We start from the raw sequence: 12,070 nt of genomic DNA on the forward strand, positions 1-12,070 counted from the left end.
GTAGAAAGTAGGGAATAGGAGCCTACTTTATTTAGGCTTTGGGCTTCAACAATGAGTGCACCCCAGTGATATGCCAAGGCGTTTGTTAACGGTGTTCAAATGTTGTCATTTAATCTTGAGACCTGCTTTTTTGAGAAACGTGGAATTAGCTCCATTGTTCTAGATAAGGAAACAGGTTCTGAAGGAATGATTTGCTGGTCCAAGGCCATAGTGGATGAGTAGTGGCAATGGAATTTGAACCAATTTTGGCATCTAAATGAAATGCCTCTGTTCCCCTTGCTGTCTATCTCCTCTTTCAAGGCTCTCCTGTGGAATAAAGCTCCCAGTAGCAGCCCCCTGGGCCTTCCCTTCCTGATTCCACCTGGAAATCCCATTTCTGAGTCTCTGGGTTGTTCAGAACTCCATTCCAACACCTTTCTTCAAGTAAATTGTTCAACAGATTACACTTTATTCATAATGTGCTAATAAAAACTCAAATGTGTGATGACTGGCATAATGTTAGTGAGTGTTAATAGGACCCTCTTTTCCCAGACAGGTAACACCTACATATTTAAACAGGACGTTTAGGGAGATATTGCCAAGCCTCACTATTTCAGGCCACCTGGTAGGCTGGATGAAGGGGAAAAGAAAAGATAACTACTTAATATTTATTTAGCTTTGTTACATGCTAAGCACCATTTTAAGTGCGTGCGTTCGTCATCTCATTATTTTTTGAAACAACCCTATGGAGTTGAAATTATTTTTATCATCTGAGAGCTGGGATTTGAACCAGGCGAGCTGACTTGCACATCTGAGCTGGATTTTCAAAAGAACACACAGGAATTAAATTACAAACCCCAAATGAGTTAAGTGTGAACTGATGAGATCATGAAATCCACAGAAAGACAGTTGGCTTGGGTTATGAAAATACTGGTTCCCTTAGTTTATTTTCCAAATAAAATGGATCTTAAGGTTCACCAGAATTCAGCCAACAGATTCCCTTTTGTCCCGGATCTCAAGGAAGATCCTTAATTGTAAGTATGATGAGGGAAGCTAATGAAAGCACTTGGGTGATTTAAAGTTCAATTTCGGAGCAAGGGTAAATGTTTAAAGTCAACACACTCCTACTTGTCACTGCTGGATGAGGACCACTGGGCTAGATGCTGCAGGTCCTCCTTGAGATCCAGGACGTGATCCTTTCTCTGGGGGCGGTGAGATGAAACCGGAAAAGGGTCTAAGCTTTGGAATGAGACAAGCCCAAATGCATCCCCTGATTCTGAGTAACTTTAGGGAAGTGAGTAGAACAGGAATGATTCTTAATCTGTAAGATTATTACGAGGCTTACTGGAGATACCAAAGCACTTTGTACAATGGCTGACCCAGGAAAAAGTAACAAGGGTTAGCTTCCACCACTCTTGTGTGCTTTGTCCACTCTCACCTTGGGCCTCTGAGTTTGGCTGAAAGCCCACAGACATAGAATAAAGAAGTGCTTGGCATGGGGCTTGGGGAAAGAAGCCCTCTCATGGGAAGCTGATACAAGTGATCCCAAGAGCTGGAAGAGAGGGAGGGCTGAGCTTTGAAGGTAATTTCCAGAACAGGAGTGGCCAAGACTGAGCATATTAAAAATAACTGTGGATATAAAGTCAACATATATGTTAGTATATTTGGTTTTCAAAAATAATGGGTAAATTCTTGTGTAAAAGACAGTAAATTTTGGGACGCCCGGGTGGCTCAGTCAGTTAAGCAGCTGCCTTCGGCTCAGGTCATGATCCCAGCATCCTGGGATCGAGTCCCACATGGGGCTCCTTGCTTGGCGGGGAGCCTGCTTCTCCCTCTGCCTCCACTGCCATTCTGCCTGCCTGTGCTCGCTTGCTCTCTTCTTCTCTCTCTCTCTCTGGCAAATAAATAAATAAAATCTTTAAAAAAAAAAACAAAAGACAGTAAATTTTATTTCATTTAAAGATTTTATTTATTCGTGAGAGACAGAGAGAGAGAGAGAGAGAGAGAGAAACTGGCAGAGGCAGAGGGCAAAGCAGGCTCCCTGCAGAACAGGGAGACCAGTGCAGGACTCTATCCCAGGTGCCTGGGATCATGACCTGAGCTGAAGGCAGACACTTAACTGACTGAGCCACTCAGGTGCCTCAGTAAATTTTAAAGCTAAACAATACATCTGTAGATGCTCAGGTTCTTCGCCATGTTTGGGAAAACTCAGGCTTCAGTCCAATTTCATCCCTAAACAGTATTAAGGCTTATGGCATTTAAGAACTGCCAGATTGATCAGTGTCCGTAAAGGGAAAAAAACAAGGAGATAGAGATATAAAGAACACATGGTCAGGGAGAGGGGAGGTATTGAAAGGAAATAACTGGCAGAAAGGGAAAAGTTGGGGACAACTTGAAGATAATTTATTTGTGGAGTAATGGTACCATTAGCCTATATGGGGATGTTTAAACGTCTTGGTGCCCCTGATGCATCCCAGGCTTGTGAGATCAGGGTCTCTGAGGCTGAGACACAGTACTGAGACACATCAGTACTTGCTACAGCAATCCATGTGACTCTAATGCATCAATAACTGCCTTCCTCCCTTCCTCAAAAATGTCAGATAGGGTATTGAGATGATAGAGGAAGCAGAGGAGTATAATTCTAGATATATTAAGGCTAGGGCTCTGACAAGGCATCCAGGAGGTAATTAAGGACTGGATCTCGGAAAGAATAGAGAAGTTCAAGATTTAAGAGAGCCATTTATGTATTCCATCAACATTCCTTAGGGCCTGTTAAGTGCCTGAATAGCAAGTCCTATCAACAGGGTCCTATTCCAAGGGGGACTTACACCTCAGAGGCAGGGAACAGAATCCTAAACAAAGAAGTCATATAAAGTGTTGTGGGCTAGAAGACACAAATCGATGTGTAGAAAAGAAAAGAAAAACTCGGGGTGTCTGGGTGGCTCGGTGGGTTAAAGCCTCTGCCTTCGGCTCAGGTCATGATTCCAGGGTCCTGGGATCGAGCCCCACATCGGGCTCTCTGCTCAGCAGGGAGCCTGCTTCCTCCTCTCTCTCTGCCTGCCTCTCTGCCTATTTGTAATCTATCTGTCAAGTAAATAAATAAAATCTTAAAAAAAGAAAGAAAGAAAGAAAGAAAAACTCAATTCCCTTGGCATGGTCAGAAAAGACTAGAGAAGCGACCAGGAGAAGTTAAAAACAGAGAAAGAGGAAAAGGCAGACCATGGAACTGTGGAAGGCTAGAGAGGAAAACGAATCCCAGTGGAGATCATGAGAAATCGCAGTCAGAAAAAGGAGTGCAGGATAGAGAAGTGCCCTGAAAGTGAGGGGTAGGGGAAGAAGGATGGCTAATGGGAAGCGCATCAGAGAGTCCCCTCACTAGCAAAGTGACTATGTGAAAAATTTGTGGACTTTGGTTTTTATAATCTGTAAAACAGTAATAATGTTACTGGTTTCATAGAGCTTATGATAGGATTAAGTGATAATGCTTGTATTTAGAGCATAGCTAGCATATAGTTCTAGTACAGAAGACATAGCATTCTTGAACAAGTCCAGAAAGAACAACAGGACTCTGTACCAGCAAAGTCTATGATGGCCCCTATTCCTATCTTCTTCGAGAGGTTTCTCTTAGAATCAAACAGATTCTTTTGGGGTGGAGGGGGGTGTCATATTCATTGAGCAGATTTACCTAGTGGCAGTATGAGCTTTAGAATCAGGCACTCATTATTCAGGCTCTAGCCAAGCTAGGTATTAGCTTTATTTTTCTTAATTTCTGATTACATTTTTGTAAAAATAAAGTGAATTCCACTTGCCTTCAGCAATGTGGAGACTACATTCAGATAGATTTCTAATTCCAGGTACTTCACATACTTTAAATAAAGGTTATTTTCTTCACTTCCACTTCGCATTCTAACTTAAACATATAAACGCATGGGTTTTTGTTTTTAAGTTTTATTTATTTACTTACTTTTAGTTTTATTTATTTATTTGACAGAGATAACAAGCAAGCAGAGAAAGAGGAGGAAGCAGGCTCCCAGCTGAGCAGAGAGCCCAAAGCAGCGCTCGATCCCAGGACCCTGAGCCAAAGACAGAGGCTTTAACCCACTGAGCCACCCAGGTGCCCCTAAATACATGTTTAGAAAATGTTCTTTGGAGGGGCGCCTGGGTGGCTTTGTTGGTTAAGTGCCGATTCTTGGTTTTCAGCTCAGGTCATGATCTCATGGGTCTGGAGATCAAGCCGCAAGGGAATCTGCTTGAAAGATTCCATCCCTCTGCTCCTCTACCCACTCAATCTCTCTCAAATGAAGAAATAAATCTTTTTTTTTTTTAAGTGTTCTTTGGGGGCACCTGGGTGGCTCAGTTGTTAAGTGTCTGCCTTCATCTCAGGTCATAATCCCAGAGTCCCGGGATCGAGCCCCGAATCGGGCTGCCTACTCAGCGAGGCACCTGCTTCTCCCTCCCCCATTCCCCTTTGCTTGTGTTCCCTCTCTCTGTGTGTCAAATAAATAAACAAAATCTTTTTTAAAAATTTACTTCTTGGGGCGCCTGGGTGGCTCAGTTGGTTAAGCAACTGCCTTCAGCTCAGGTCATGGTCCTGGAGTCCTGGGATCGAGTCCCACATCAGACTCCCTGCTCGGCAGGGAGTCCGCTTCTCCCGCTGCTCTCTCTCCTCTCATGCTCGCTCTCTCTTTCTCTCTCTCAAATAAGTAAATAAATACGTCTTTAAAAAAATAAATAAAATAAAAGTGTTCTTTGGAATAGAAATTTTGGTGAGAGTTTTGCTTCTGGTATCCAGAAATTTTACCATTGTTTCTTTCTGGGATTCTGCCCCTTTCTCTGACCTTAGCTTGGTTGTGAATCCTACTGTCCTGCTCCCAGACCATATTAATATTGCCTGAGTTAATTTGCACCCCTAGGACATAGGGGGATCTTGCAGAAGGTGGCGGAGCACAGAGAAAGGAGACTGCAGCCACCATAACATCCTTATATGGGGAGAGAAACACTTCTCCCCAGGCATAGCTGAGATCCTGGTTCCATTTACCTAGCCATAACATCCTGAACATACTTCTTGGTGTAACTTCTCCTGTTCTCAGTGCCTCAATTCTGTAACACAAGAAAATTAAAAAAAAAAAAAAATCTCTCCCATAAGAAGTAGCAGAATTATGTTAAAAATCTGTCCAGATGGTTGGTTCCGTCCTAGTTCTCAATCCGTGTTGGAAGGCCACTGACACCACCAGCAGCCTACACGAAAACTGACTTTCTCTTTAAGATTGATTGATTGAGGGTTCAGAGAAGGTAAAGTATCTTTCTGGAATCTAAAACATGGATTGGAGATTAGGTGGGGTGATGTCACAAAAGAGATTTTCAACCGTGTCAGCAGGCTGTAGTTACGACTAAGGAAGTGGCTAACTGGCACCATCTGAAACAGCCACTCACCCTGGGTAAGCAGGTGGAGAAGATCGGTTACAGGTAGGACCAAACCCATCAAAAGGAAAGCCATCACAATAAAGAGATTTCATTCTAGATTTTAGAATCCCAGGTATTGGCTCACTTAGGTCAAGAAAAATTTGCAATAACAGAAATAAGAAAAAAACCAGTTGGTTAACCCCTTGGCACCACTACAATTGGTTTTGACATCTATTTTAAAATTTAAGACTAAGGGCTTAAGTCAGAACAAGCCCTCTTTGATCTCTTTAGTCACTATTTCCAAGGCCAAAGAAGGCCTTGTAGCACTGGCCCAAGCTGACTGCAAAAAGCAATGTCCGGACGGACAGGAAGCCCATCACCTGTGACACTTGAGCAGTCTTTGGCATCACTGGAGATGGTTAACATGGCTAATCAGATGTTAATCGAATGCACAGGAGAAGGAAAGAAATTCCGCTTCTGAAAGGCAACTGGAAAGGCCTTGGACTGCTCAGGCTCAGATTTACATTCCAAAGCAGTTCTGCAGCCAAACACACTCCCTGCCGGAGCCGGAGGAAAGCCCCTCTCCTCTCCTCTCCTAGGCTTTACTGGAAAACACAGCTCCCAGGAGGGAGGGAGGGTTAGGAACCCACAGCCTCCTGGGCGGCGCCCTGTGGTCCCTCGGGGAAATAGAGGCGAGACAAAGGACGCCGGCTCCTGGGGCGTCCCTACATTCGAAGCCAATCCCTCTTCCCCTGTGTCACCTCCTCTAAAGGACAAGGAACACACCTCAAGATATCTGGGGGTGAGGGACGGGGTAGGAAGTAGTTCTAGTCACTCGATTCATTCCGTGGTTAAATATTTATGTTGTGGGTCCCAGACACCGACCTAAGCGGTTTACATCCTTAATTCTCACCATAATCCTGAGATTATGTGTTAGTAACCCCGCATTTCCTTCTCTACAAAGGGGAGCAGGAGGCGCAGAGAAGAGCAGTAACTTGACCAGTAGACGGCGGTGTCAGAGCACGGGTGTCTCATCCCCAAGCTGTGACCCCCCCCCCCCCCCCAGCTGCGGCCGGTTCCGCGGGGACCACAACCGCACCCGGGTCCCGCCCACCCCCACCGACCCCGCGCGAGCCCGGCTGTTTCCCCCGCCCGCCCACACCCCCCGGCGGCCCGGAGCGCCGCCTCCTCGCCGCTCCCGCGGGGCACGTGGCAGGTGCGCGGGCGTCCCCGGTGTCCCCGCCCCCGTACCCCACGCCGGGTGCCCGGCGCCCCGCAGCGGTCGGGCAGGTCGCGCAGCCTCTGCAGAGCCCGGGAAGCGCCCGGCCGAAGAGGAGGAGCCAGGGGCACCGAGCGGGTGGAGTCGGGAGCCCGAGAGCGGTGGAGGCGGATTTCCTGGGCCCGGCTCGGTGGGGGCTACTATGGCGTTTGGGAAGAGTCACCGGGATCCCTATGCGACCTCCGTGGGCCACCTCATAGGTAAAGAGCGGGAGAGGGAGCCGCCGGGGCAGGCTTGGGGGACCCGGGGTCCCCTTCCCGCTTGACTCCATTCTCGGCCTCGTCCAAGTTTGAGGAAATCCTTCCCCTCCCCCTGCAACTTTCCCGGGGCACCGGAATCCCACCCACCCAATCGCTGGCCCCTTTGAGGCATTTCTTGATGGCTGACCGCCCCCCGCTCCCCCCCCCCCCCCCCCCCCCCCGCTGGAACCCCTCCTTAAAATCTGCCTGCCTTTTTGGTGCTTCCTGGGGCGTGGGACCGAACAGGTGAAGCACGCACGGGCTTCAGGTGTGGAGTGTTCCGGCCTGTGCGAGGAGAAGGGGTCAACTTCTGAGCCAGAAGAAAGTTGTCGGTCAAGTTCGCTACTCCCTGGAGGGCCGAGTGTGGCCCTGTCTGTTTTACGGGGGAGGGAAGGAAAGACGGGGTTCAGGGAAGGTTGCAGGGAGATTGCGTGATGGGACTTCACTGGGAGCGGCCGGTCCCTTTCAACCAGTGCTCTCTTGGCGTTGAGCCCTTAACAACCCGAGTTACTTTTTCTGGGTAAACAAAGAGAATGAAAATGCCCAGTCCTGGGGTGAAGGAAGCAAGCGGGGAGTCGGGGAGCAGTCAGGGGGGGGGCACAAGGGGCCGCTGGGGGGGGGGGGGGGGGGGGCGGGGGGGCATTGGCGGGGGGGGGGGGGTGGGGTGGGGGGACCACGCATGTATTTGCCTGTGTCCTGTCTTCTGTGGCTCTGAATAACCAGGGACTGGACTGTTTTGACCAGCAGGGAGCTGCCTTCCTTCTGCTCTCCTCCAATCCTGCCTTGGGAACCGGGTGTGGCACAGTGCCTGTGGGTGCCAAGCAAAGCGTGATATTGTCAGGAACTTGGGGTGATGATATCCTAAGAACTGAGAACCTGGCGATTACAGTAGGGAGACTCAGGTCTGGACAGTTTTGCCTGCAGTTCAGTTAACAGGGAGCACACCACTCAACCTGAACCTCATAAGGTTCTCCCATCTTTGGAAGATGGGGAGAGTGACTATCACTGAGGGGCAAAATGCTTTCTAAACTGTGGCCGGCTGTATTCCTATGGATACTAAAATGAATTTTGAGCAGAAATAGATTTAGACCGCATCTTCATAGGCTGATGAATTATCTAATACTGTAAATATTTGCCCACTGTCAGTATATGCCTGGCCCTGGATGAAGCAAAGATGAAACGTGGTCTCAACCCTAAGGGAATGTGCAATCTCGTAGGGAAGACGGACACAGTTATGTAGTAACTATAGTATGGTACCTTTGCAATGCAAGAAAACTGCAAAACACTCAAAACTTTAGAAAAGGGAGAAATTTTGTCATGGCTTTTGAAGGATGAATAGGAGTTTTCTAGGAAGATGGGAAGGTGGGAGGAAGTGTGAGGAATGGAGAACAGGGAATCTGGCAGAAGGAACAAGGTGTGTCTGTACAACACAAAGTTAGTCAGATTTGTCTTTGGAATGCCAAATTCAAATAGATCTTTTCCTAGATCGGAAGCAGGCTAAGCTTTGGGGTTCTTCCAGCCTAACCCTATTCTTTCATTATCCTTTCTTATTCTTTCTTGTGTTGAGTCTTACTCTTTCTTCATTATCCTTTTTAACTTTCTCTCCATTCCCTACAAGACCTGATGATTTTGTGCTGAGGATCTTCTCCTGTGATGAAGGGAATATATTAAGTTCATTTAGGTTATGTTCTATTACTCTTTCCAGGTGGCATTTTGTGTTCTTAAGGAGAATGTGTGGAGAGGGGAAAATATCTGATGGTTTGGGTTTCAGAAGCATTCACGTCTGCCTGGGGTAGCTTTGGTTAGTTCAGGTGCTAGGAGTGACCTTGCTCTAATTCTCAAGGACACAGACAATTTCAGTTCTGATCTCTTTCTTTTTCAACATGCCCCCCTCCCCACCATGACTTTTTTTTTTTTTAAGTTAAATAATTTGAATTAGAATGCTAGTTCTACCTTGTATTAGCTGTGTAACCTTGGGTAATTTCCTTAACTTCTCTGAACTTCTGTTTCACCATCTATCACAGTGGGTTAAATGAAGTTGCATAAGATAAAATACTTTGCACTATGCACTTGACTTTGTAGGTAGCTGCTCGATAGGGGCTTGTCTTCAGAAAGGCCAGCAAATGGACATTTAGCCAACCGGTCCTGGCCCTATCGCCGGGTGTTGTGTCTGCAGCTTTTATTAATTGGTCATTCATTACTGCAGTAATGGTAGCACTCTGAACTTGAGTTCTGATTGATTCCCGAATTACTGGGAATTGCTCAGGAAAAAAAACAAAACAAACAAACAAAAAAAAACAACCCTCTTTGCCTTTTGGTAATATAAACTTAATGGTACTTGTTAGTGAACCCCTGGCAGATTATTTCAGGAAGCCCAGACATTTTTCATTCTGTTGTAGCTCAGACTCAACACAAGAGCTTTTTCTTTGCAGAAAAGGCTACATTTGCTGGAGTTCAGACTGAAGATTGGGGCCAGTTTATGCACATCTGTGACATTATTAACACTGCCCACGATGGGTGAGTACAGTGTGTGGTACACGCATTTGTCTCTGATAAGAAACATCAGAACCACAGCACTTTTTCTCTTAAGCTTTTTGGTTTTCTTGTTGAGTGTTTCATTCCCCCCTAGGGCATCACTATCTTTTAAAGACCTGTCTGGTGAAAACATAAAGACAGCTGCTTATTTCAGCATGTGGAATATCTGAGAATCCATTATAATTTTTCTCTTTGCCTTTTCTTTAATAGTTATAAGTTTTGTCTTTGTGAAGCTTCAATTTCTTTTTCTTTAAAGAAAGCAGAATTGTTTCCTTCTTTAGAAATTCTCCCTACTCTGATTGCCAGTATTTTATGCTACTGTAACTAAAAAATACTATCCAGAAGCTAGTGAACTCCTGGTGGTGACCTTTCCTGCGCAGTTGTCATTATTAACAGGAAATAATCTAGCAATCTTTTTTTTTCCTCATTATAAGACAATTTTTTCTTAATGTTCACTCACCCACCTTCATGCTGTGTTCTTAAATAATGTGCTATCTTTTGTTACACTTCTTAAACTTCAAGGAATTAAAGATTTTTTAAAAATCATTAAGGCCAACTATTTGTGATTTTAGTCTAATTACAAGTTGTTGTAAGGGATACAATTCTGTTAATTTTCCTGAGCACATTCAAGTGATAACTGATAGCAAAAAGGTTTGGTCTAGTTTATGTTGATTGTTGATGAAGAAAGCATTCCATTTAATTATTGACTATATTAATTGAGTGTATTAAGGTTAGTTCTTTGAGGCGGTTATGTTGTTTTCCCTGTAATGTTGTTTACCATATTTGGTTCCTCTGAAACTTTTCTTCATGGGTAATACTAATTTCTTCGTTGATAATGCAAAAACAGAATCTCAAAATAAAACTTTTCCTTTCAAAAAAGTATCTTTATTCTAAACTTTTCTAAGAGTTTAATATTAGGTTCTGTATGCAATTCTTTAGAAATGTAGATAATATCTATATATCTATAATAGTTGTGATTCTATGTAAGCATGTGTAATTGTCACATAATAGAAATTCTACCCATACAGACAAAATTGGAAGGTAATATGTAAAAAGGATTTGTATTCTTTCTTCAGTTTTATTGAGATATAATTAGCATGTAAAGTGTATAGCATAATGATTTGACCTACATGTATTATAAAATGATTACCACAATAAGTTAACATCTGTCACCTCATATAGTTACAAAAAAATTTTTTTTCCTTGTGATGAGAGCTTTTATGTCTACTCTTAGCAACTTTCAAATATACCATACGGCAGTGTTAATATTAATATTATACCTTATATCCCCAGGAGTTATGGATCTTATAACTGGAAGTTTGTACCTTTCTACCACCTCAAAGTAAACTTTGATCCTCTACTTTTACATAATCCTTTGTTTTATATTGTAAAATGGTAGTTGACCTAATTAGTCATAATTCCTCCCATATCACCTACCTTGGGGGATGCTCAGCATATAGTCTTACTCGAAAATGGTAACCTTCATTGTTTTGGGAATTACATTTCCTGTAAAGCAGTTTTGTGCATTGATAGAGGGATAGGGATATGAGTGCATTTCACATGTAGTGCTTTCTAGGTAATACTATTATGTAAATATTCTGTTTGATTCTCTCAAGGTGGTAGGTGTTGCAGAATCAGGGCCTTGGTCTTCTCCTTAGCTACTCCTCTTTCCACAATGCACATTACTTTTCAAAGAGTGCTTATTTTCAGCAATGCCTAATTGATGATTTCACTGTATTTATTGCTGTAGGCCAAAAGATGCCATAAAAGCTTTGAAGAAAAGGATTTCCAAAAATTATAATCATAAAGAAATCCAACTCACCTTGTCAGTAAGTACTTTTAACGTTATAATCAAGACTCTAGGATTTCCCAAGCCATAGGCACATTTTTAGTTTTAGATTAAAAAAATACATATATCAGCAAAAAGCTATTTAGAGTATGAATTAAAACGTGAGAATTACAGAATTGAGAGAGTTTTGCTGATTGTCACAGCATTTAATTTCTTGGAAAGAGGGTGTTCCTAGAAAATCAGACTTTTCCTGATCAGGAGATGGGAACTGGTCATTCAAAACTGAGCCAGTCAAGAAGTTTGTGTATGTGTTACCCATGAGGAGAACTGAAGTCTTGACAATGCTTCCCTGTTAGCTTTTTACCTCACTTGAACAGCTTTGTGGAATTCTGAGGTACTGGGAGCTCATTAAGTTTCAACCAGTCTCTCCTGCAAAATATAATTCAGAGAGCGTTCTTTGTTGATTTAAACAGTGCTGTACACCTTATTGTTTATGACTTGGGGGTGGGCACTTAACGGATCCATTCTTGTTTTTCCCCTCATCTTCGACCATATGACCTCTTCAGTCACTTCGCTGAATTGCCATTTTTACTATGGTATGTTTTGCCAACCCTGCCTGCCACCTGAGAGTGAGCTGTATGGCTTTCTCCTTGCTCCCGCATGCCTTTGTTTACCTCAGCCAGGCCCCAGGCCACAAGGTTAGGACCCCAACTAGCCAGGATCACCCTCCCTTAGGGGCTCTGGGTGAGTGTTTCAAGAGGACTGAGGTGGTGCTGAGGTGCGCACAGCTCTAGTGTTTGAGTTTCATAGGGGAAGAACATTCACATCTTGCTGGGAGAGTAACAG

The 12,070-nt window shown here is 44.2% G+C and overlaps 1 protein-coding gene across 4 annotated transcripts in view; it reads left to right on the forward strand.

The window, feature by feature from the left end:
* The first annotated feature begins 6,605 nt into the window (after positions 1-6,605).
* TOM1L1 (target of myb1 like 1 membrane trafficking protein) overlaps positions 6,606-12,070 on the forward strand; it is a 56,386-nt gene continuing 50,921 nt past the window's right edge. For 3 of the 4 annotated variants that reach the window (XM_059379728.1, XM_059379729.1, XM_059379730.1), the window contains exons 1-3: positions 6,607-6,861; positions 9,333-9,417; positions 11,186-11,264. In XM_059379728.1, coding sequence (XP_059235711.1) covers positions 6,804-6,861; positions 9,333-9,417; positions 11,186-11,264 — 222 coding nt within the window. In that variant the 5' untranslated portion in view covers positions 6,607-6,803. Of the gene's footprint in view, positions 6,862-9,332; positions 9,418-11,185; positions 11,265-12,070 lie in introns of all 4 variants that reach the window. The other variant, XM_059379731.1, reaches the window with a different exon arrangement.

Source organism: Mustela nigripes, chromosome 16, assembly GCF_022355385.1.
Source record: "Mustela nigripes isolate SB6536 chromosome 16, MUSNIG.SB6536, whole genome shotgun sequence".
In the NCBI taxonomy this organism is placed as follows: Eukaryota; Metazoa; Chordata; class Mammalia; order Carnivora; family Mustelidae; genus Mustela; species Mustela nigripes.